This window comes from Berghia stephanieae, chromosome 1 (genome assembly GCF_034508935.2).
Source record: "Berghia stephanieae isolate SIO BIC M18660-M18661 chromosome 1, UCSD_Bste_1.3, whole genome shotgun sequence".
Taxonomy (NCBI): Eukaryota; Metazoa; Mollusca; class Gastropoda; order Nudibranchia; family Aeolidiidae; genus Berghia; species Berghia stephanieae.
Genome location: NC_088360.1, coordinates 70,598,784 through 70,621,911, shown reverse-complemented (window position 1 = coordinate 70,621,911; position 23,128 = coordinate 70,598,784). Strand labels below are relative to the sequence as shown.

General features: G+C 33.9%; 2 protein-coding genes across 3 annotated transcripts in view; both read left to right on the top strand.

The window, feature by feature from the left end:
- The first annotated feature begins 3,919 nt into the window (after nt 1–3,919).
- The window catches only part of LOC144980922 (terminal uridylyltransferase 4-like), a 57,146-nt gene continuing 37,937 nt past the window's right edge, over nt 3,920–23,128 (top strand). Inside the window, exons 1-11 of one of the 2 annotated variants that reach the window (XM_078928856.1) lie at nt 4,275–4,483; nt 6,266–6,389; nt 12,798–13,324; nt 16,161–16,222; nt 16,661–16,777; nt 18,204–18,381; nt 19,777–19,923; nt 20,150–20,349; nt 20,631–20,750; nt 21,426–21,491; nt 22,197–22,374. In XM_078928856.1, the coding sequence (XP_078784982.1) occupies nt 12,805–13,324; nt 16,161–16,222; nt 16,661–16,777; nt 18,204–18,381; nt 19,777–19,923; nt 20,150–20,349; nt 20,631–20,750; nt 21,426–21,491; nt 22,197–22,374 (1,588 nt within the window). In that variant the 5' untranslated portion in view covers nt 4,275–4,483; nt 6,266–6,389; nt 12,798–12,804. Of the gene's footprint in view, nt 4,065–4,274; nt 4,484–6,265; nt 6,390–12,797; nt 13,325–16,160; nt 16,223–16,660; nt 16,778–18,203; nt 18,382–19,776; nt 19,924–20,149; nt 20,350–20,630; nt 20,751–21,425; nt 21,492–22,196; nt 22,375–23,128 lie in introns of those variants that run through there. The other variant, XM_078928845.1, reaches the window with a different exon arrangement.
- On the top strand, nt 7,484–9,795 carry LOC144980913 (uncharacterized). Its single transcript, XM_078928833.1, has 3 exons — nt 7,484–8,157; nt 8,821–8,969; nt 9,232–9,795. Exons 1-3 carry the CDS (start codon nt 8,136–8,138, stop codon nt 9,793–9,795), a joined length of 735 nt encoding a protein of 244 aa, XP_078784959.1. The 5' UTR covers nt 7,484–8,135.

Sequence of the window (23,128 nt, the reverse complement as noted above, 5' to 3'; positions counted from 1 at the left end):
ACTATCCTGTTACACAAAATAGTAGAACGTAGTAGTTACCTACATTTAATTGATCTTGGATCAAACCACATGCATTGTATTGTTGAGGAAAAGATTCTTTGGTGTCTTGTTTTTTTGTTTTTTTTTTTTTTTTTTTTGGTTTGTGTTTGTTTGTTTGTTTTTGTTTTCTTTTCCCCTTGGGTGAATTTTTATTGTCACATTTCGTGATCTGAAATTTAATGGAAGGGAAGGAAAAATAGAGTTTGGGGGGGGGGGGGGGGGGGGGGGGGGAGGAGGGTCTATTTGATGGAAATACTCTCAACCAACGCAAATATCGTCCATTACAACAAAGTTTATTCAAGCTCATAATTACATTCGGTTATCAGACCTGCAATTATGTTCACGTTGGTTGAGACCCTTTGTAAAATTTTGAGCACATTCAATTGAATTGCTCTATATTAGTAATTCATTTTTAAAATCCTAAAAGATGAAAGTATAAGGACTTCGTAATGAAATATCATAGACAATAGCTGTTTTGATTGCAAATTCTCTGTCAGCAAAAGAAACGTTTAAAACAAACAAAATAAAGCGATACTTTTAGCGTGTAAAGCGCTTGAACTTAACGAGCAAATTTAGTGGATATCGCTTTATGTGCTCACATTTTGGGGGTGGGGGTTGTTTGTCTTCCTAACTATTGATGTGGCACAAATCTCTCTCTCTCTCTCTCTCTCTCTCTCTCTCTCTCTCTCTCTCTCTCTCTCTCTCTCTCTCTCTCTCTCTCTCTCAAGCCAGGGGCGGTTGCTGATGATCAATTCAGGCGGCACACGTGAGAGAAATCAACTCAGAACCCCCACTCCCACCCCCTCGACCACCAACCAATGATAGAGTAGCTGGACCTATTTGACCTGTTTGCGGAAAGTCGCGAAGTAAATTAGTCTACTTTTAGTTTTAGACCTTATTTATTCAATGAATAAAGCATTTGTTAAATCTATATTTTATCAATTTGATCTTCGTTTTAGTGTTTCATTGCAGTGAGCAGCACCTCTCAAGCTATTTAGTTATCAATTCTGTCCAGGCCCTCGGGTTGTTCCATCTCCGATGTGCTACCCATACCAAATTATTGAAAAGACAGTAAATGTTCAAGGTCAAGGAAGGTCGATAAAACTAACTTCCAGCTATGACTTTCTTACTCTATTCCATTGTAAAAGCCAAGGCGGCACCTTGGAGTAACACGAGACGAGGGTGACCCGAGAGAAATAATGTGTTGCGTGCATAGTATAGTTAAGGGGAGGGGCGACACCTGAAACTATTTTCAAGAATAATGATTATATCCAATATCTTTTTATATTGGGACATTGCCTATGACCAATGGATTCGAACCATGTGATTTATTTCGGTGGGCGTGTCCGGTTGCCATGGTGACGGCCGCCATCTTGGATTTTTCTCTTCTCTGGGTGCTATTTTAAAAAGTTACTTTCTCAATAAGTTTCCATTGAATTTTCTTGAAATTTGGCATGGTTGTATATTTGTATATTGTTAAAAAAAATACAGAGCATTTTTTAAATATTTTAAATAGATTTTTATTTACAAATTTTTAAAAATAATATTTTTTCGGTATGATAAAAATCATGTTTTTTGACATAAAAATGTCAATATTTCAAAAAATAATAAAGATATTTAAAATTCCTTCTGTATGATTTTAGATAATCACTATAGCTCTAGACATGCAAAATTTTAAACAAATTGATTGATAAATGACAAAATAAGATAAAAAATAGTGTTAAAAAATGTCATTTTGAGAAAAACGAGATCAAAGATGACAATGAATGAAAATAATAAGACAAAACGGTACAACCAGCTCAAAACATATCAGCACCGTATGAGGGTCCCCCGTGTTCTTTTTCTGCCTCCCTCTGGGCTTTTTCACGGGTCTGAGCTTTCATTTTGCGTCTTTTTTTTTCTCTTTGTGTTGAGCAACCCTCATGCTCTGGTCAAGTCTTTTTGATTCTGCTTGCTGACTCAACATCTGGGAGTGTTCTCTCAGTCCACCGATGCCCAAAGACACTTTCAGGGATGTTATTTCTGTTGGACCAAAATTATACTCTGCACCAAACTCAACTTTTTTTTAGGGAATGGAAGTATGTTTTATGGCATCTTGACCAAACAGAATTATGAAACCTTTCGTTTGGATTTTGTGTTGTCTTCATCTCACAACACTTCAACAAAGCATATACAGGCTTCAAGTGCTCATGAATTAAATCAAAATTCAAAAGTGTATTTACACGCTGCTTGTGTCAACAGTTTACACATGGGCAGCAATATATTTTTTATAAAAGCATCTGGAGTCCGGTTCAGGAGGACAATACCTATGTTGAGGGAAGTCATTGGTGTAATAACCGTGGTAAAGACCAGCAAGAATAGCCCATTTCATTTCTTTCCGCTGTGGCATTGCTTGGAATCGCTTTATCATAATACTACTTACTATCACACACCAAATTCCAATCAAAGATTTGTGGTCACGGGTCAACCACGAGCCATCATAACTTTCTTGCTTTCTTGGCTTTTGTAGCAAATAACTGTTGCCAACGTTTGGATTTTTTTGTCACTTTAGGTATAGTTATAATAATCCAGTAAAAATTGGAAATATTTAGAGATAATTAACGTGAATACGTGTCAAAATTTGATAAAACAACTGATCAATCGAAATGTAAACAAATCGTAGTAAAATATAATAGTAAGAGAGGCGAACTTTCACCCTGACTCAACATCCAATCCCTGGCGCGGAGTCAGAGGTCGAGAACAAGGTCAGCCAATCAGATCGCACCATTCGTGATCACGTTGTATTTACCTGACAACTTGACCTCTTATCAGCTGTTTGACACACAATCTTCGTTCACGACTCACAGTTTCTAAACCCCTCCCCTGCCCATATTCTGATATTTTTGAGACTGAAACCGTGTCAACTAGACGGGCAAAGAGTAGACTAAACTATCGATATCAAAAATTACAACATCGATATGGATTATAATGCTTTTCAGTCCTATTATTTTCAGTTGAATTCTCACAAAAAATTGAAAAGTTTGGTATTTTCATGTCGACTTCCATGGCTATGAAAGACGATTTACAAACTTTATATTATCCAAATCACCATATCAGTGCTGAAAATATGTGAAAAAAGGATTGTTCTTTGATAATAAATAAAAAACTGAAATTTTATATTTTGACCCAAAAATCGATATTTCAGGTGTCGCCCCTCCCCTTAAGGTTGGAACAAACGGCCGGGAGGGAAAACGCATAAATCAGTGAGGGAGCGATTATAGCAAAGCACACAGCTGTTGACGAAAAGCATTAAGTGCTAAAATATTTCTTTAGTTAAAAAACGTTTAAAGAAAGTTTAATTCGCGGGATGTCCAATTCTTGGAAAATAAAAAAAAATGAGCTTTTATATAGAGCAATATCCACTGAATGTGCTCAAAGCGCTTCACAAGGGGTCCCTGGTCAACAGCAACATTTAACATGTAGGACGGGACATGACGCCTGTTAGGCGATATTACAATTTTTCGGACAGAGACAACACTGTTAGCAGCCAGGTATTTATTTTACACCTGAGCACGGTGAGAGAATGTGAGTAAAGAGCCTTTTCCATGGACTCAACTATGCGCCGAGCGAGGCTCGAACCCAGGACCTTCCGATCCGAAAGCGAGCGTCATACCACTAGACCACATAGCCACAGGTTAAGGGCGTCGCGAAGCAACTTCGCTCTGTAGAGGGACGCCAGTGGTCTCTCTCTCTCTCTCTCTCTCTCTCTCTCTCTCTCTCTCTCTCTCTCTCTCTCTCTCTCTCTCCGATTTATTTTTCACACCTGTGAGATTTCCCGGAAAAATAAAGTATCGACACCGGTGCATCTTTTTTCTGTCCGTCGGTTTCATTATCAACTTCCGTTTTTAAAGAATAACAGACAGCTCCCTTCACTGCCTTCATTATCACTCTTTTAGAACTTTTTATAAAAGAAAATAAACTCTTCAAACTTATTTTTAATCATATTATCCTTTTTATACAAGCCAAGACGTCAAGTCCAAGGCTTGGTAAGAACCATAAGTTTCGCAGAAAATGCGTAAGAGTTGTTTTAGGATTTGTTATCCGTTACTCTGGCACTGGCACTGGAACTGGAGTAACATTGTTACTTAGCTAACAATAGTGTGTAATCTTATTATTTAGACGGCTCGCGTCTTCATGAAATCGAAACAAAAACCTAGATAGCTTATCGAGGTTTTCTTGAAACCGGATTCAAGGTTGAGGCAGTATCTTTTTTTCTCATGCATTCAGTTGCCATCAAGAGTTTGCTCTTGTGTTGGTCCAGGAGAAATGCAAAAAAATATCTGTTCAGTTTCAGTGGATTTTTCTGTGTGTCACAATCTACTCACCAAATAGTATCCTAGTAGGAATGAAGTTCCCTTGACTTGAAGACAAGTCCCATCAATTAGACACTGATTAGGCAAAATAAGTTAGTTCTTCCTCTCGTTCCTCGAGGTGGCTTAGGCTTCGTTTTATATTCATCATATTTTTAAATTTTAATTTAATTTGTCAATTTTTCGTCTGTAGGAGTAGAAGAACAAATGTTGATTGGTTGGTAAAAGTAAAAGTTTTAAATTTCCTGATATGACAGTTGTTTTGGTTCTCCACCGCCATTTTCGTTTAAGTATGGAAAGGTAGTGCAAAGCAGTCCTAGGTTTTTTTTAGGGTTAGCTCGAGATCAGAGGTTTTTATTTTTTCTAATCGCTGTGATTATCCCCAGATAATGGAATTTCGTTATCCCCAGACACATATTTGAAACTCTTTTAAACAATTATCCACATTCCAGAATATGGAGTGTTTCCGAATGCACATAGAAATAAGGAAAGTTAATAAAAATATCTATAAAAACATAAAATTAACCAACATTAAATTAGTTGTTACTACATATACACAATATGCGTTTAGTCGTCTGCCCTGGAAGTTTTACCAGCCACTTTTTTTTAAAAACTCTGTCTTCTTTTTACAGAACGTTGCAAGGGATAAATATATACCTCTTTTTTTTTCTTTTTTTTTTTTTTGTGCGAGTCTATTCTTTTCTCCTTTTTGTTTGGCCTTTTGTTCCGTTTCTGAGCATGAATTTCTTAAAATTGTTTTTATTTTTTTTTAAATTATTGTTTGCTTTTTTTCTCCTCTATCTGACCATTTGGTCGCTCTCTGAATATTTCTGTTTGTTTGCTTTTTAGTTAGTTATTCTTTTTAGACACTTTTTGAGATCGGAGTGAGGACGAATATGACAATTTGTAAGAAACTAGAAAGGAACCAAGAGGGAGAGAGAGAGTTTAAAAAAGAGGTGGGGGGAGGATGGATGGGACATTTATCCCTTGCAACGTTCTGTAAAAAGAAGACGGAATTTTAAAAAAAACAAGCTCTTAACAACTTTTTTTTCACTTAAAAATTGTGGCCTTTTCAGCTTGTTGATTCGTCTTTCGTGTTGATTTGTTACAAGGTCAGATCTGACATTAAAAGTTAATTTGACATTCTTAACCGAATTTGATCACATCACATGACATATTTCAAAATTTGACTTCTGCTTAAAGTTTTGATAACTGCTGGCTATTATTATTATCTGTCCTCTCAGGAAAATGAATTTACATTAATTCAGTTGTCCATTTATTTGCTTCCATTCTCTTCTTAAATTTCCATCACTTGCCGATTATTCTTTTTTATGGGGTAATCATAAAAGTGTAGTCATCTGCAATTATTTTAACATGATCAGATTTTCAACAGCAAGTCCTCAAAATCTGTAACTAGGTAACGATGGATGAAGGCAATCAGTTTAACATAGCAACAACATGGCCACCATGAAGTTAGCTTGTACTTTCAATCACTTGTCTTTTGTTTAGCAATAAATAGACATCAAGAAACCAATCAAATTTGAAATAAGCCATAAGGATAAACTAATAAAATCAACACTTCATACAACAAAAATCGAGGCTGGAGAGTCATCCAAAAGAAAAAATTATATGTTGATGAAAACCGGTAAAATTAAGAGGTTTCTATACAGCTGTTCCATCATTAAAACTCATTCGATGACTCAAAAATTCAAAATATCAATGAAAATTGAAAATAACAATAGTGTTAACATACTTTCTTGTTAAAAACCATTACTAGATAAAATGCTCATATAGTTAGCCTGAGCATCATAGTTAAAGTAACTAAGAACCTTAGTAAAATTATAAATAATCTGTAAAAATTTTAATTGCTTTCATAGCAGGGAGCAGAATTTGGTGAGCTTTTTAAAAATGTGATACCTCAACCATGATGCAACCCACATTAAATAATTGGTAGTAAAAATTACAGTCGAATATGGATATATTTGCATTGTAGGAACTGAGGTAAGATGTCGATATAAGCGTCATGTGGAAAAATCAGTCCTTCCAAAATATGATAGGGAAACAAATGGAAAATGGAAAATAGCAACAAGGGAAAACAATCTGGATGATTTGATGGCACTTTAAAAGGCCGGTTTTGAAATTTATGACGTCTCATTTTATTTGACTTTTTAGATAAGTCAGTTATTGTGGTCTGTCTCTAACTAACAGCCATGAATCATTTTTCATATTCAGCCCTCAGCACTGGCAATGACGTCAAGTAAAGAAGTGCTCTCAGTCTCAGAATTAAGTTATGCAAAGCAGTGGAGGGTCTTGATAGCTTCTAAAGTGGCATGGTTCAGAAACTGGCCCCAGTGATGCGGTATCCCTAATCTAATTCCACATCGGGCGTTTTCGTCACATCAACAACATTGGTGTCAACTGAGACCTGTTTAGTAGCCAGCGGTATCTGGACTGAATGTCGGCAATATTGGCAATGACCTTTCGATAATTTATTTTTTATTATGGAGGTTTATTTTTTTAGGGGAAAAATGGGCTAGGGTGTATGTTATAGCCATGGGATATTATCCTCTAAATAGATTATATTTTGTATGAAGAAATTCCATTTTCAGTTTTGAAATTCCTCCAAATTATGTCTAACATTCCAGTGAGACAAATTTTAAGTTGACATCTATAATTAGAGAAATAACATACAATTATTTTAAGCCTGGTTTTCATACTAAAATTCCATTTCGTTACAAACTCCCTGGCCACCAAGAAATCATAAGTTAATCCCTGATGACAGATTAGCATTCTGTCCAACCGATTGATTATCACTGTGCATATTGCTGTAGAAAATGGCTCTGGTATCTTTGAAACAGTTTGTCTTTCTTGTTTCATGTCTTTTAGAAGTTTCTCATTTTTTGTGATGATATATCAAAAGAAAAGGTAGAATTGTCGTAATGACTGTTTCAAAATATAGTCTATGTCAAAAATTACAAAGCTGAATACTATTGGATTACAGGAAAGGTGTATTATAGACAGACCTGTCTGCTAGTACTACTAAAATTTATTAGAACTATGAGTTTTCAAGTCCTAATTGATAATTATATTAGCTACTCCAAACCGGTGCTTATCGGCCGTCAGCGCCGTAAATTTAAACGAAAATAAGGCTTTTGTATCAATTCAGTCTTATCCTCGTACAAAAGTTATTGCATTTTCGTTGATATCATTCTAAAGGTCAATTCTTGCTCTTTTTAATGGTATCAAATTTGTATCAAAATACATTGAGGAAAATAAATTGTGACTGTTTGTTTGTAGGTCACTTTTAGCGGAATACTACGGGCTCGAGCGGTCATTTGATACCCATGTCTTTTTATTTTTCAAAGCCAGGTCGCGCCGTGAAACGCAATGATTCAAAAGTTACTTATTCGAAAAGAAAATTGTACGACGTTTAATTCGATATAACTTTAAGTGGTATCGATCCCATTTTTCAACTTTTAATAGCAGTTTTTTAAAGATAAGTCGGAAAAAAAGTCGTTTAATTTTATCAGAACATACTTAAAGTGGTATCAAAATAAAGAGCAACCTTTTTTCTTTACATTTATGGGAACTACATCCCAATAAATTGTATGGCGTTAGCTGGGTGTTCGATTATAAAAACCATACAACGCGCCCGTTTCTGCCCATCTTTCACTTGCTCCTCTCTCAAAGTCGGTGCTAACGGGTCGCGGGATTTTCGTCAGTGATTGGGAATCACAAACAGTTTTCATGGATTTGAAGTCTAAAGTCGGTAAGTAAAATGATAATTAAGAATATTAGTGGAAATAAATATGTTTGTTGTTGTAAAAAAGTCTGTAAAAGTGTTTAAATTTCATGTTGGATTGGACCTGTGTCAACTGAGTAACGATGAACCGTCCAGTTTCATTATCTCCTCCACTCCAGCTACCTGTACTTTACATGCCTTTGTAATTTTCATGCTTTGTCTTTTGTATAACATTTTTATTTCTTTGTTTAGGTCAATATCTTGTTAACATATTTCATTTGTTTAAGTTTATGTTTTGATTATCTTTTATCTGTTTACTGTTATTATTTAAGGTATGGGGTACAGGTCTGTACGAATTCATAATTTAAAATGGCGGCCATGAAAGTTAATCTCATTGACCTGCCGAGTCCATTGTTGGTTTATGAATCTCAAAGTTTAAGTGGGCTTGAATAGTAGTGGGAACATTAATTTCAAATTCAGTTACAAGTGACATGGATACTGGTTTTATTTCTTTTTTTTTCTCTTTTCCGATTCCAGTGGCATTTAGAGTAATAGTTGATTGACAAATGTTTGCCTTTTACTTGTACTACAGCTTCAACCCCTTACAACATGGACTGGTCGGATTGATGTGATGTATTAGTATTTTACCTTCTTGTGCTCATTAAGTAAAACAATTCATTTTAATTTCAGTTGACGAAGTTTACAATGGCCTTAGAAGTTCATTCCTGGCTGTTGGAAAGGGAAGACGTCCCAATGTTCCGACCATCAATGTCATTACGAGGCGTCTTCTGGTTCAGTTGTATTTCCTGAAAGAGGAGGGACGGCGACCATGGAGAGAGGTATGTTGTGTGATATTTGTTTTTGTTTGTGGAGTTGTAGTAGTGTGCCGATGGAGTTGTGGCCTTATAAAAAATATGCAGATCTGGAGGCAATTTTTTTTTATAATGATGAATGATCATCAAAGATGTCATTTTGTAGTCAGGCGATATTTAACTAATACACAAGTTTTGTCCGCAGCTGGTGTCAAGAATCGTATTAGTACTGTAGTTCTATATGGCTATTAACCTTTTTTTTTTTTCTTTTTCATTTATGCTTCTCTAGGTGGAGGACTGGATCCTGAAATTGAAACCTGACCTGGGGCATCATGTAAGAGGACGCGTTCGTGCAATCGTGGAATACTCGTACAAGTGGTGTCACAGTGAGGATTGTTGTTTGGATGTATTCCTTGAGGAACGTGTGAATTTTTTAGCTTTGTCACCTTATTTGTCCTCTATTGGAATTAATCGACAGACATTCAGCGATCCTGAGAATTTTGATGTTACTGATATTGTTGTTTGTAATGAATTAATTGTTGAGCTTCATAAGGCTAAGGCTATCATGAAATCTTCAAAAAACCATTTTCACTTGTGGGTTGCTAAATTTGTTAAGTGTCCAGTCACTTCAAAACTTGCTCGCCATGGGGACAAAATTGTTACAGATTATTTTAATCTTAAGAATAATAGATCTCCCATGCAGGACTTTCTTCATAAAGCTTTCACTTTTAATGTAGATTTACAATCAGATCTTCAGATTCCTGCACCCCAGCCCATTCTTTCTCCGACTGTGAAAAAACATTGTACAGATTGTCTTCATTTAAAGGAGGAAGTTAAAAGTTTGCTTCTGTAGATAATGAAGGGATATTACGTATTATCTTGTCTAAAATTACCAGTCTCATGACTGACAGAGCAAGTGCCATGAAGTCGTATGGAAATTTATTCTTTGACCATGTCAAGGCTGAGTTGGGCCAAGATGTTTTGATACATTTTCTACATTGCAATGCGCACTATCTTTTGGGCCTTGTCAGTGCATTTGAAAAGGCCATTGCCAATGTAGAGAATGCCTATGTCGCTGATCATGGTCCTCTCGGCCGAGATAATCAAAGTAAATTTGCAAAATTTTCAGATACGAAAGAGTCTGCTACTTTTCGTATTCTGAGAATGGCGTCTGGTATTTTAGGTCCAAATGGTGACCAGAAGAATGGCTGTAGAATAGAGTGGACAACGTTTTGTGAAAAGTCTTATTTTCCGAGCTTTAAAAGTAACCGTTTTAATTGCCATTTTGAAGCAGCTGCTGCTCTCATTTTTCATTTGTCAACAATGAAGTTATTTTTCACCTCTGGTGTTTTGAATGACAACACTAACATGAAAATTGAATCTGTTGCTGTTGATATTCAAGACAATGTATTGATGTCCTGTGTTTGTTGTCTTGCTTTGTTTTATATCAAGGTCACTGGTCCTTACTGGAAACTGGTGAACAGCTCTGTTAAGTATTCAGAATTTCATACCTATGCTAAAATGCTTCGGGATGCTTTTCAGAGGTGGTCTGAGGATCCCAGTGACCTTTTTAATGAAACTTGTACATCTGTCTTTGATAATACAATGAATATTTCTTCTGCATTGTCCATTTCTATTCATGAATTTATTGCCATTTGTGATGAACAGTTTATGGTGGACATGCTTAGATCTCTTTGCAAGGAGGCATTGATTCTAACAGAAAGACAGCTTGCAGAATTTATGGATGGGGGTTACTTTTGTAATTTAGACCCTGCTGTTCAAAATCAACTTCGTCATTGTCCTTTAACCAATTTGATTGGAGAAAGTTCTTTTGGCGATTTTGATTTTGATATTTCTAAAAGAAGAAATGCCTCCTTGCATAACAGATCTGCTGTCCACTGTATTAAGCGAAATAAAACTTTTCATTATCTTAAACACAGCAATCAACTCAAAGCACACAAGCTTCTAAAATCAGCTCGCAAAAGATCAGCACAGTTAAGGCAGGCCAACATTGAATTAGAAAAAAAAATGAGGAATGACAAAAAACAGATTTTTGCAGACAATCAAGATAAAAAGATTGCAAAGAGCTTAAATCGATCACGCAAAGAGGCGTCTACACGGCAAAAGTTAAAATTCATGGTGGGCCCTGCAGATCCTCATCCGAAGTGGATGACTTGATTCTTAAACTTAATTCAATGGGCAAGTCCTCACGACATATTTGTGAGTGTTTAAAACATGAGATATGGTTCTGCAAAGCTGTATTGGGTCACAAGCATTTGAAATTAAGCGGTACATTTCATGATCTTGTAGAACGGTTAAAGTCAGTTTTGGTCTAGATTGCATGGTCAAAAGTATTAAAATATTTTTTTTTTCTAGTCATGCCTTGTGTCGCATATCAACTCTAATGGTTAGGGTTAAGTTTAAAGTTGATATAGTATATAGTTATTTATAAATATTTTTCTTTACCGAGTTACTTCTTGCAGAATCGTCTATTACAATTGTGTTGACTGTAGTATCTAATATTTCATTTTTTCAATATATTTTTTTACATATCTCATTGTATGGCCTGCATTATAGTTATTAATAATGTTTACTGCAAGTTTTAAATATTGTTTTGACACCAATTTTATTGTGTGACATCATATCCTGAATATTATTTTTGAACCATTTTCTTATCTGCTGGTCTGTGAGGGTTTGCATATTTTGCCAGTTCAACTGCTCTTGTGAGGTTGTAGTATTAATTGTTTTGTATTATGTTTTGATTTGCATAGACTATTTGTTTGGACTTTATTTTATGGAATTTTGTGGATTTACATTATTACGAAAACATCTCATTTTTTAAACTTTTTCGTGACATTGTCCTGTTTGAAGACATGGCCCTCTTAGACATTAATAATAAGGCTAGATGCTTGTTGTTTACACTTAGGAGCAGTTCTTTACCTTTTTATTGATGTTTAAACTGTATTTCTATCACCAAAATTACATTTGTTACAATTTTTTTTTTAATCCTAAATTTTGCATTTTTTACCTCCCCTTTCGATTTTGTCATTTTTGGCCTTGGTGCGATTTTTGTTGCAATAAATGATGGTTTTTCCATCCAACTAGAACCCTGAAAAAAATTGAGCTTGTTCCCTATGTGGTAGAGTGTTGATTTACTGATTTTTGAATGTGTGGGTCGGTAACTTATAAAAATATTGCGCTCCGAAATCGGTCCATCCGCTCATTCGGAAATTATGCGTAAAACCCCAAAATTTGAAATGCTGTAACTTTTGAAATTGAAGAGCTACAGCATTGATTTTGGTATCAAAATTCTTAGAATCAAAAGTTCTATCAAGGAAAACAATTTTATTTGATGTGTTTTCCATATGAAAAATCAGTTTGGAGTAGCTAATTATATATTCTTAAATTCCATAAATTTCGTGAAAACAGTTTTATTGTCAGCTAGTATATAAAGGAGTTTAATTCTCTCGAGTTCATATGCATGAAAAATCGAACAAATTTGTTTGATTTTCAATGAGGGTGAACTCGAGAGAGTTAAAGCATTAATTTGTTGTGTATTTAAACACAAATTGGTAATTTTAAAAAGTTGTACAATGTTTACTACGTTATCACCCCTGAAAACTACAAATTTTTCCAATTCAAGTAGGCAGGTATGATTATAGAGTTAAAATTGGATGTTTTTCTGGGGAGGGGGGGGGGATTTCTTTTAAAGTTTTATTTTTTATTTTTTTGTTACAAACAGGGACAATTTTCTGGTTTATGAAAGTGATTAGCATGTAATTGTAATGTCACATACTAAGTAACCAAAAAAAAAAAACCCCATTCATTTTTTATTTTCTTTCTTTTCTTCCTTAGGTTCACCATGGACCCATCTTTTGATGCTAATAAGTTAACTAATGACCTGAAACAAATGTTGAAACTTACACACACTCCATCCCAGAACAATACAAGTCCTCTGAGCAGCTCCGCAACTAAGAGAAATTCTGACAGTAAACGCTCTAATGAAGATATGAACTTGAGAAAAGGGCAAAGAGATCTCAAATCTTCTTCTTCAGCAATGACCTCTTGTTCCGCCACAAACACATCTCCATCCAAATCTAATACTGAAAAAATGCAGAAAAAGAGACAAAGACCAGACAAAAATGTGACAAAAGGAAAAAATCAATCACCAACATCAGCTGCTGAATCAACAAAACTCCAGACAGTTCAAAGTAATTTATCTTCTGGAAGAAACTCTTCAGCTATTGCACTGCCTTCAAAGAATAGAAATTTAGGGAACTCTAATTACTCAAAAAGTGGAAATGCTCAAGAGCCCAATACAATAAACCAAGTGTCAGAGAGCAAGGAAAATAATGATGGAAGTGCTGGAAAAAATCAATATGGTAAATTAAATTGTCTCTTAATTATAATTGTTCTTTTTAATAAAAACAACACTTTTCCCCCCTTTTTTTGTCTTTTCTTTTTTTTTTTTTTTTTTTTTTTGTGATTTTTTTTTCAATTATTGAATGGGTATAGCCCGAAGCAACCTTAGGATTCCATTTGTAGTAGTGGTAGCAGTTGTAGTAGTAATAGTTGTTGTAGTAGTAGTAGTGGTAGTGGTAAAAATAATGACAGTAATTTTAATGAAAATAATTTTGATATAATAATATTGATAATGATCATAATCATGACTAACAACAATAATAATGATAATAATAATAATAATAATAATAATAATAATAATAATAATAATAATAATAATATTAATATTAATCATTACCACTTCTACGACAACCACCACCATCACATCATCACTATCACTACCACTGCAACCACCAGCACCACCACCACATCATCATTACCACAACTCCTACAACCACCACCACCACGTTATCATCACTACCACTACTACTACAACCACCAGCACATCGTCACTACCACCACTACTACTACTACAGCCACCACCATCACATCATCATCACTAGCATTTCTACTACAATCATCATCACTACCACCACTACTACAACCACCACCTCTTCATCATCACTACCACTACTACTACTACAACCACAACCACCACATCATCACCACTACCACTGCTTCTACAACCACCACCACCACATCATCATCAACTACTACTTCAGCCACCACCACCACCACTACCACATCATAATTCCTGCCACTACAACTACAACCACCACCACCACCACATCATCATCATCACTTACCACTACTACTACAACAACCACTATCACATCATCATCATCACTACCACTACAACGACAACCATCAACACCACTTCATCCTCACTAACACGAATACTACAATCACTACCATTAGGTTTTGGAGCTTAACTTCCTTTGAAATAAAATGAAACTTTGGGATTGTATTTGGCATCGTGTTTATAATATATCATAATATAATTTTAATCAGTTATCTATTTAGAACTATACAATATGTAAACACAATGCCAAATACCATTCCAATTCCCTTTTCTTGTGTGCGGAAATTCCTCTTTCGGCATTGAAATTCCTACGAGTGGTGTCTGTGAGCCAAATTTAAAGTTGGCGTCTCAGTTAATATTTATATGTGATGAATACTTTTAGTTCCTATTTTATTTGGATATGGAATGAAGTTCAATCTATGATCATTTCTGTGAACTAGTGGATAACCCGCAATATTTGCAGAGAATTAAAGGCTGTATTAATTATTTTAAGTGAACCAAGATTAAGATGAATCTTTTGAGCTATCAACGATAAAATCGGTCGAGTAATAAGTCCATAGGTCTGTACAAATTAATCTGGCAACAGGGCGATTCCCAAGGCAGAGGTCAAATTAATGACCTTTCATTATGCCCTAGCTTATGTTCTAAATAATCATTTAAGTCAACGGGTGATAGAATTACACTTAATTTAAAGAAGGTTTGCATGTTAATCATATGTTATCAATCTGTAAAAATATCTCTATAATTTTTTATTTTTTTTTGCCAGTAATTCTTTTTTTTTTGTTGGCAAATATTTAACATAGACTGTATGGAATAATTTTTAATCCCCAACTGTATTTTTTTAAGAATAAGTTTTCACATTTTTCTTCTTTTCTTTTTTTTTTTTTTTTTTTTTTTTTTTTTGTTACCATTGAATCTTTAAAAAGGCATCATTTCTTAATGATGAATAGTTATAAATGCTAATATTCTTATTTCTTGGATATATAAAATGAAGGTCAATCTATGATAATACTCCTCTGGCGATGTAATACAAACTTTCTCATATAAGTACAGAATTAGCCTGCCTGAAGCCACATTCAACTCTCTGTACTGAGATATAATAGTTTTGCTTGGATTTTAATTTGTTTTATTTTATTTATTTATTTTTTTTCTTCTTTGCCGAGAGTAAAATGAGATGGCAGTGACCATTTCATATGTGGTGTATTGTGGGAAAACTATCAGGGTCACTTGCTATCTAGACCAGTACTTTTCAACTGAGCGTATTGTACATCCCAGGGTTTACCCATTTATAAAAAAAAAAGAGTGTACCAATTTGATAGGGTGCACTTGGGATGTACAACATACTGGCATAAAACAATGCAGTCACTCTACAAAAGAAATTTCATATATGTAATGGATACACCCTATGTGGATTTTGATATCATATTTATTACCCCACAATGTCTTTATTGGACAGGTATGGATCTATGGTAATTTGTATTAGTTTTCCCTTTTAGAAAAATTATTTTATTTTATCTTTTGTTGTTGTAATTTTGACAGTGTAAAAAAATACATTGCAGCACAGAAATCTTGAGCACGCAAATATCGAAATTATAGAACTCTCAAACATATCTAAATTCCACAGTGTAATCCTTTTTCATAGTATTGGCAACACAAAAAATCTCAAACACTTTCAGGGGCCAACATGGAAAATCTTGAACAAACTGGGCCTTCATTTGTGCGTTACAGGATAAACTTATTTTGCCTTTTGTCTGTATTGAAAAGAAACCAAGATGTGTATTGCTCTCCCTGTGGCGTTAAGTATTACTAGTGCATATGAGTGGAAATTACATGTTTGACATTATTTGTCTGATTATAACTGCAGACTTAACTTTTTCAGCTCAACATTGGTAACAGCATTGTGAAGCCTGATGAAAGTAGTAAAATCTAATGTTGTGCCACTTGTTTTATAAGCTTGAATCCTTAATGATTCTGTGCTTAGTTTATACATTTCTTTTTTTTTTAAATTTTAACAGATGATTTGAGTAGAGAGATGCAAATTAAACTGGATGAGAACAAGGTTTTCTTCCTCAAAAAGGTAGGTTGAGTTTCTAAAGATTCACTTTTTTAATCCAGCTTTTTTACAATGAAATTAATTGATAAACATACAACAAACACAACTAAGTCAATCTCCTGGGGAAAATCGACTTACCTAAAAAAATTGGGGTAAATTTCCATCGGGTCAATTCCCCTGCAAATTAAAAATTTGCTTTGAGAAAAAGGGAAGCATCAAGAATTTGTGCTCTAAAATCTATAGTTATTGCCCTACTGCCCTTACATTCGTGTTAGTTTCACATAATGAATCACAATTAATGCCTTTTTAATATTACCCATTTTGTTTTTATATCTTTGACGGTTTTTCTGATAGTAGCTTTTCTTTGGGTTTCTATTTTTATGGGTCACTTTGTATGTACAGCATGTTGACCATATTTTGTGTATTGTTAACTTGATATTTACAATCCAATTTTTTACACAGAGAAACATGCGTTTTCCCAATGCAAAATATTACTGTCGCATTTGTGATTACCACATGGATACAATTGAAAAATGTCAATCACATATGGAGGAGGCCAAGCATTGCCACAAGAAAGAGGTATTATTTAATTCATTAGATCAGTGATATAAACTTGAATTTGTTTTAATTACTCTGGTATAGAATGCTGTGCATCAATGATTTATTTTTTTTATTTTTTTTTAAAGAAGGCAGATTTTGATAATCTTCTGATAATCGTTATGCATTGTAAAGGAAATTTTTTATTATTTTTTGTTCAAAATTAAAGAAGTAAGATCAGTGGTATGTCTCTGACAGCATTTAAACATTTTATTACCAATTATCATCATTATGAACAAATTGATTCAGACTTTAACAAGGGTTTGAAAATGTGCTTGGTGATTACAAATAATAATAATAATAATAATAATAATAATAATAATAATAATAATAGATCTTTATTGTCCATAAATATGGCAATTTGTCATTTAGTTACACTTGTTATAACGTTATATGATAACTATAACATTGAACAGATATTTCACTCCTACTTATTCTCTCTCTCTCTCTCTCTCTCTCTCTCTCTCTCTCTCTCTCTCTCTCTCTCTCTCTCTCTCTCTCTCTCTCTCTCTCTCTTTCTCTCTTTCTTTCACGCGTGCGATATACACAACATAAACATATTCATTTCATTACATTTTTGGCAATTCAACACCAAATATTATCATCATTATCAATTGGTCACTTAATCTAACATTAAATAAATTAATCAGTCAATCAGTCAACGCATCAATCCTTGGTTTTGCTGTACCATATGAAATATTCAACATTTTTATTGCTGATGGAACGAACATTGATTTATACTTGTTAGTTCTACATTTAATCTGACAAAACCTTCTCCCAGATGGTAAAATACTAAATTCATGGTATAAAATATGTTTTTTATTGTTGGTAATTGAGAATGCTTTCCTTTCTATTGCTTTTCCATGAATTCTTTCCACTCCATCAAGAGGATGGTTTATTATTTTTGATCCTCTTTGTAATTCTAAATCATCATACAACGCTTTATATAATATTAAGCGAAGGATAGGTCTTCAATCAACAAATCGCGAAATAAGATGAAATTAGCGGTGCAATTTTGTGTCAGAAGTAAACATAGCCACCGCCATTTCGATTTCCTTGAGACAAAAACATTGATACAAACGATTTTTCCGAGGATTTGAAGCAGAACTCTAAACGTTAAAGTTTGAAGTACATACCATTCATTAATACGAACAATCATACAACGTTTAATACTAAATGAGTGAAATGTTGTCATGAAACAAATAAATACCAAAAGAATTCATCACATAGGTGTAACTGTGCGTCGCTATTCAGTGCCGCCATTTTGAAAAAAAAAATAATAAAACAACAAAAAAAACCCAATAGATATTAGTATAACTTATGAAGTTAAAAAAAAGAAAAGGAATAGAAATAGTTAGCAAACACTCATATAGTGTTATTATATCTTTTTCATCAAATGTTTTTATAGATTAGCAGCATGGATACCACTTTGCGCCGATTACCCCCTCCAACGATGCACCACATTGAGGCCATGACTGAAGCTATCAATCTTGTATATGATCAGTATGGAATCAAACCAGATGATAGGGATGTGAGACGGACTATTGTTCAACGCCTTGAGGACAAAATCACAAATGATATCCCTGGGAAGTATTTATTTGATTATTTGTATTTGTAAATTTAGCAACATTTCTATTTTTAGTCAGATTTGTCTCTCCTTTTGAGAGAAACATTTAGATAACTTTCCTTTTGTCTAGAAGTCTTTCAATTTAAAATACTCTCTCTGTGGTTCAGAATTTATGGTTCCAGCCTTTGAAATCATGATATATCAGGGTTCAAGCATATAAAAAGGGGCACATGGTTTTATAACCGTTGGTTGCTTTTTATATCAAACACATTGTAAAATGAAATCAGCCATCCTGCACAGTAATCAAAGTTATATATAATAAATAAAAGTTAAAATGAATGCTCAACTTTCCATGATAGAATTATTTTAAGATACATATGTTAAGTTATTGCTGAAATACTGTAACAGAGCTGCCAACCTACGGCAAAAAATGCGGAATTGTACGCATTTTCAGTATTGTACGCTTGTACGCATTTCCCCCAAGATTGTACCCATTTTCAGTGTACGGATACTAACCTCTTAACGATTAATTCTTCCAAGAAGTCAAACTTGCTTCCAAATTCTGACATTGATGTGGGCTACAAATGTAGAAAATTAGTGGAGAAAGATCTAGATGTAGAGCAACAAGACAAATTCTACAAATCTGTTGTGTCATATTTCAAATCAGGGGTTGAATATCTTCAGAAGAAATGTAATTTAAATGATAAAGCCATTGTGCATGCCTGTGTAGCCGACCCAAACAACCAAATGTGTTCCTCAGTGGTGGACCTGAATTTTTTTATGGAAAGATTTCCTTCATTACTCCCTGCTGATGTGGACATTGGTTAGTTTCTGTCGATTTCAGGATTGTACCCATTTTTATGAAATTTCCCCCATTTTGAGGTCCCATTGTACACATTCTCATCAGGTGGGGTTGGAAGCTCTGCTGTAAAATGTGTTTAAAACTATGCACCACACAATCACGATCACAATGACATAAAACACTAGCAGGAAAGCTTTTAAATACATTGGATTTTATTTTAAAATATGAGAGCTCATTGAAACAGCAACTGCTACGAGTGCACTGCACACTACACTAAATCGGAGGTCCATAATGATTAATGCCCGTTACTCACACCAATACATCTTGACATTTGTAATTTGAAAAGAGCAGGTGAAAAGCCGCTGTCTGGACAAAATTTGATACAGCCACAAATTATCATCCTGGATTGATGACCTACCTGACTGAATATCTTAATAAAAAACAATCCATTTCAACTAGAGATTTTTCTATTTGGAAAGGTAATTTGGTTATAGAATGTATTCTTACTCTACTTGGTCATGCATGATATTATTAGTGAAAAACATTTTGATTTAAATATTACAATATCAAAAGATGTAAAAGTGACTGTTGTACATTTTGATTTTTCAATAGATGTGAGACTCTACATGTATGGAAGTTCATTGACTTGTATGGGACTGCAAAAATCAGACATCAATATTAATCTCACATCAACTGTGCAGGACAAAAAACTGACCTCTCTTCTCAAAGAAATTTACAGCTTATTGAAAGATCGCAAAGGTCATTCATTTTTTTCTTACTCTTATTTTTTTTCTCTTTCTATTTGTATATGAATTAAACAGGACTGTAAATGTTGCTGTTTTGCTGTAATTTATAAATCATTTCTTTTTAACTTTTATAATTTTCAAATTTTGTTTGATTTTCAATCATAGCAATTTGTAATAAAACGTACTCTAAATAATGACAAGATGACAAGCTTTGAATATTTTTGATATTTTTTCTTCAGATACTGGATTTGATAATGTCCACTCAGACTTCTCAGCCACTGTTCCTGTCCTTTCAATGGTTGATTCAAAGACTGGTTACAAATTGGTCATAGCAATACACGTATACAGTTCCCTTTGCACATCAGAGCTGCTTTCAATATACTCTGATTTTGATGAACGTGCAATCAAGCTCACCACTGCTTTCCGTCATTGGGCTTATGTAAGCTGCTCCAAATAGTTTTTGTCACAAATGTTGCTATAGACTGACTTTTATAAAAGCTTATTTTTATGTTAATATCTTTAACACTCATAAAGAATCAGAATTCTGAAAAGTTACTTCTTTTTTCTTCAACACTTGCCCAAGAACACTGTTTTGCACCCTTAATTTTCCCAGTATCTTAAAGAAAGTTGTCCGAGTTATCAATCTGTCAGATGTATGTAATTGTTAGTTTCTATCTCAATAGTGGTGGGATATTTACATTTTTTATTTCACTTTTGCAGTTGTGTGGCGTAGACAGACATTCTGTGGGTTTCATTCCCCCTATTGCCTTGAATATCATGGTGATCTTCTTCTTACAGACAGTTACGCCAGTTATGTTGCCCATTATTGGTCCTCCAGGGGTAGGTAACGCATTAGGCCATGTTGCCACACATTCTTTTAAATGCCAGAAAATCTTAAAACAAAAAAAAAGATCATTAAACATTTTAGTTATTATCATTGCTATTTCATTATAAAAATTTATGCTACTTAATTGCTATAGTACCATCCTAAGCAAATTTAACCAAATGTGTGAGTATTTTGGTCAACTGACATTTTGCAGTAAACCACAGTGATGACAGTCTTCCACAGTATTCCGTGGTTTTCAGGATATTTTCTGAAATTCTCCTTGAATTTTGCCTTGTCAAACATTTTTCATCTGATAAAAGCTCAGACCACTAAGTGGTAGATCTGCTAAAAAAAATCACCATCATGCCTTGTGTCATAATTTGGTATCAAGAGTAAATTACCTCTTATCGGCCACAATGGGCTAAAAAATCTTCTCTGTCCACATTTTTGGTGTGCCTTGACTCTTTGATCTAGGTAGACTAATATGCTATTTATAGCAAGCTTGTTCATTGGCAACTAAGATGAAGACTGTTCCTCACATAAACAATTTCATACTCATCTCTTTCAGTCCAAACACTTTAGGGACATATGCTCTGATGGTCATCTGGCTTTTAATGGCCTCGTGATTATTTATAACTTTTTGATGACTTCATATACTTTTCTTATTTTAGTTCAATGTTTTTCCTCAGGTGGTAGGTGAGGAAACTGGGGACTTCAATAAAGATAAACCAGTTTTTCAATTGAAAAGAAACAAAGTAAGCAGTGGTACATACGATATTAAAGTATTAACAAGTACCATGTTAACCAATACATATATTTATTTATCCAGTTTAATTTGTTTTATTTAGAATTGAAATTTATAAAAATCAACAAACAAATAAAAACGGAAGTAGAACTTTATTCACTCAAACTCAAAGGATTTCATTTATGGTTAATAGAAATTGCTTTCTTACTTGCCATGTTTTCCACCGGTCAAACTTAACTTATTTGATTTAATACTGTGTATTTATCTCTGTTTTGTTCTCAGATCCAGTCCTTTCTTTGGACGCTTATAACCCATAAGTGATATTTCAAATGTCCTTTCAACTTCTTATCTTGAGGTTCTGATTTGTTTTTTGTTTTTTCAATTGCATGTTTTGAAAGCTTGACAAAATAGACCCCAATTATTTATTGGTATTGAGATTGTCTTCTTTCAACACCCAAACCATTAGTTGTGAGAAGGCTACTTCAATACAATCTGTCTTTTCATGCCAAACATCTACCTGCCATTTACAAACTCTAAATAAATGAGCACAAATAAACTTTCAAAATTCCTAGCGCTTATCTCAATGCCTATAAAGCACATTTTTATCATCAATCTTAGTCACAAGATATTTAGCTTTGCTCAAATTATATTGTTGTGATTTACTTCTTTTTAAAAAATTAGATACTGATTTAAGCTTATTTTTTATTGTTTGAAGGCAATGTCAAGAAAGCAGGAGCTGAATAACGACATGAGTGTTGGTGAACTTTGGGTGCGGTTCTTGAGGTTTTACACAGTTGAACTGGATATTCCAGATGTTGTTATTTCAATCAGAACGGCCAGTCCTATCTCTAGAAGGCACAAGCCATGGAATAGCAGAAAGCTTGCTGTTGAAGGTATTTCAAATGACAGTATTGAAAAGTTTTAAAGAATACCCTTGTAATAAAAGTAATGTTACATTTTCATGATTTTTAACTAATCAGTGATAAATTTAATCACCTCAGTTCACTCACCAATTTTGTTCATGATAAACACTATCTGAGTCTCCTATCTCAATACTACAATTTTTTTTTAGATACTCTATATAGCCTAATCCAAATGTTAACCTCTATTTTTTTACAACTAACTTCCTGTGACTTAAGTACTTTTAGGGCTAGGCTCTTCGGTTTCCATATTCCTATGAACCCTTGTTAAAATTAAGTTTGCAACTTGTTCTGTTTTTTTTTTTAATTATCTCCAAATAGATAATGAAACATGGTTCCAAAATGCATGTATAATTTCCTTTCCATTAATATATTGTTTAATAATATTGATGAAAATGATGAGTAAAATATACAGAATTTCCACATCACCAAATGAGCATAGCTTTACACTTTCAGTGCTGAGGGGAAATTTGCGTTTTAGTGACAAAATGAATGAGGGACAATTAACAACATATGGGACTATAGACATTAGAAAAAAGGCTATATCACCCATTTGAATACTTAAACCGTTACATATGGATAAGTTCATAATTACATATAGACATCGAAAAATGTGGTTGGATGTATCTGAAATGTCTGTGTTGTGTCATACTTTATTAGAATGTTGAAAGATTATTTTTTGCTTAACATGAGTGTAGGAACTAATTGAGTTTATCATTTATAAGTT

Coding starts and splice junctions, on each gene's coding strand:
- LOC144980913 (XM_078928833.1), top strand. CDS start 8,136: ATGGATTTGAAGTCTAAAGTCG. Junction 8,158..8,820: donor GGATTTGAAGTCTAAAGTCG/GTAAGTAAAATG, acceptor TTTTAATTTCAG/TTGACGAAGTTTACAATGGC. Junction 8,970..9,231: donor GACGGCGACCATGGAGAGAG/GTATGTTGTGTG, acceptor ATGCTTCTCTAG/GTGGAGGACTGGATCCTGAA.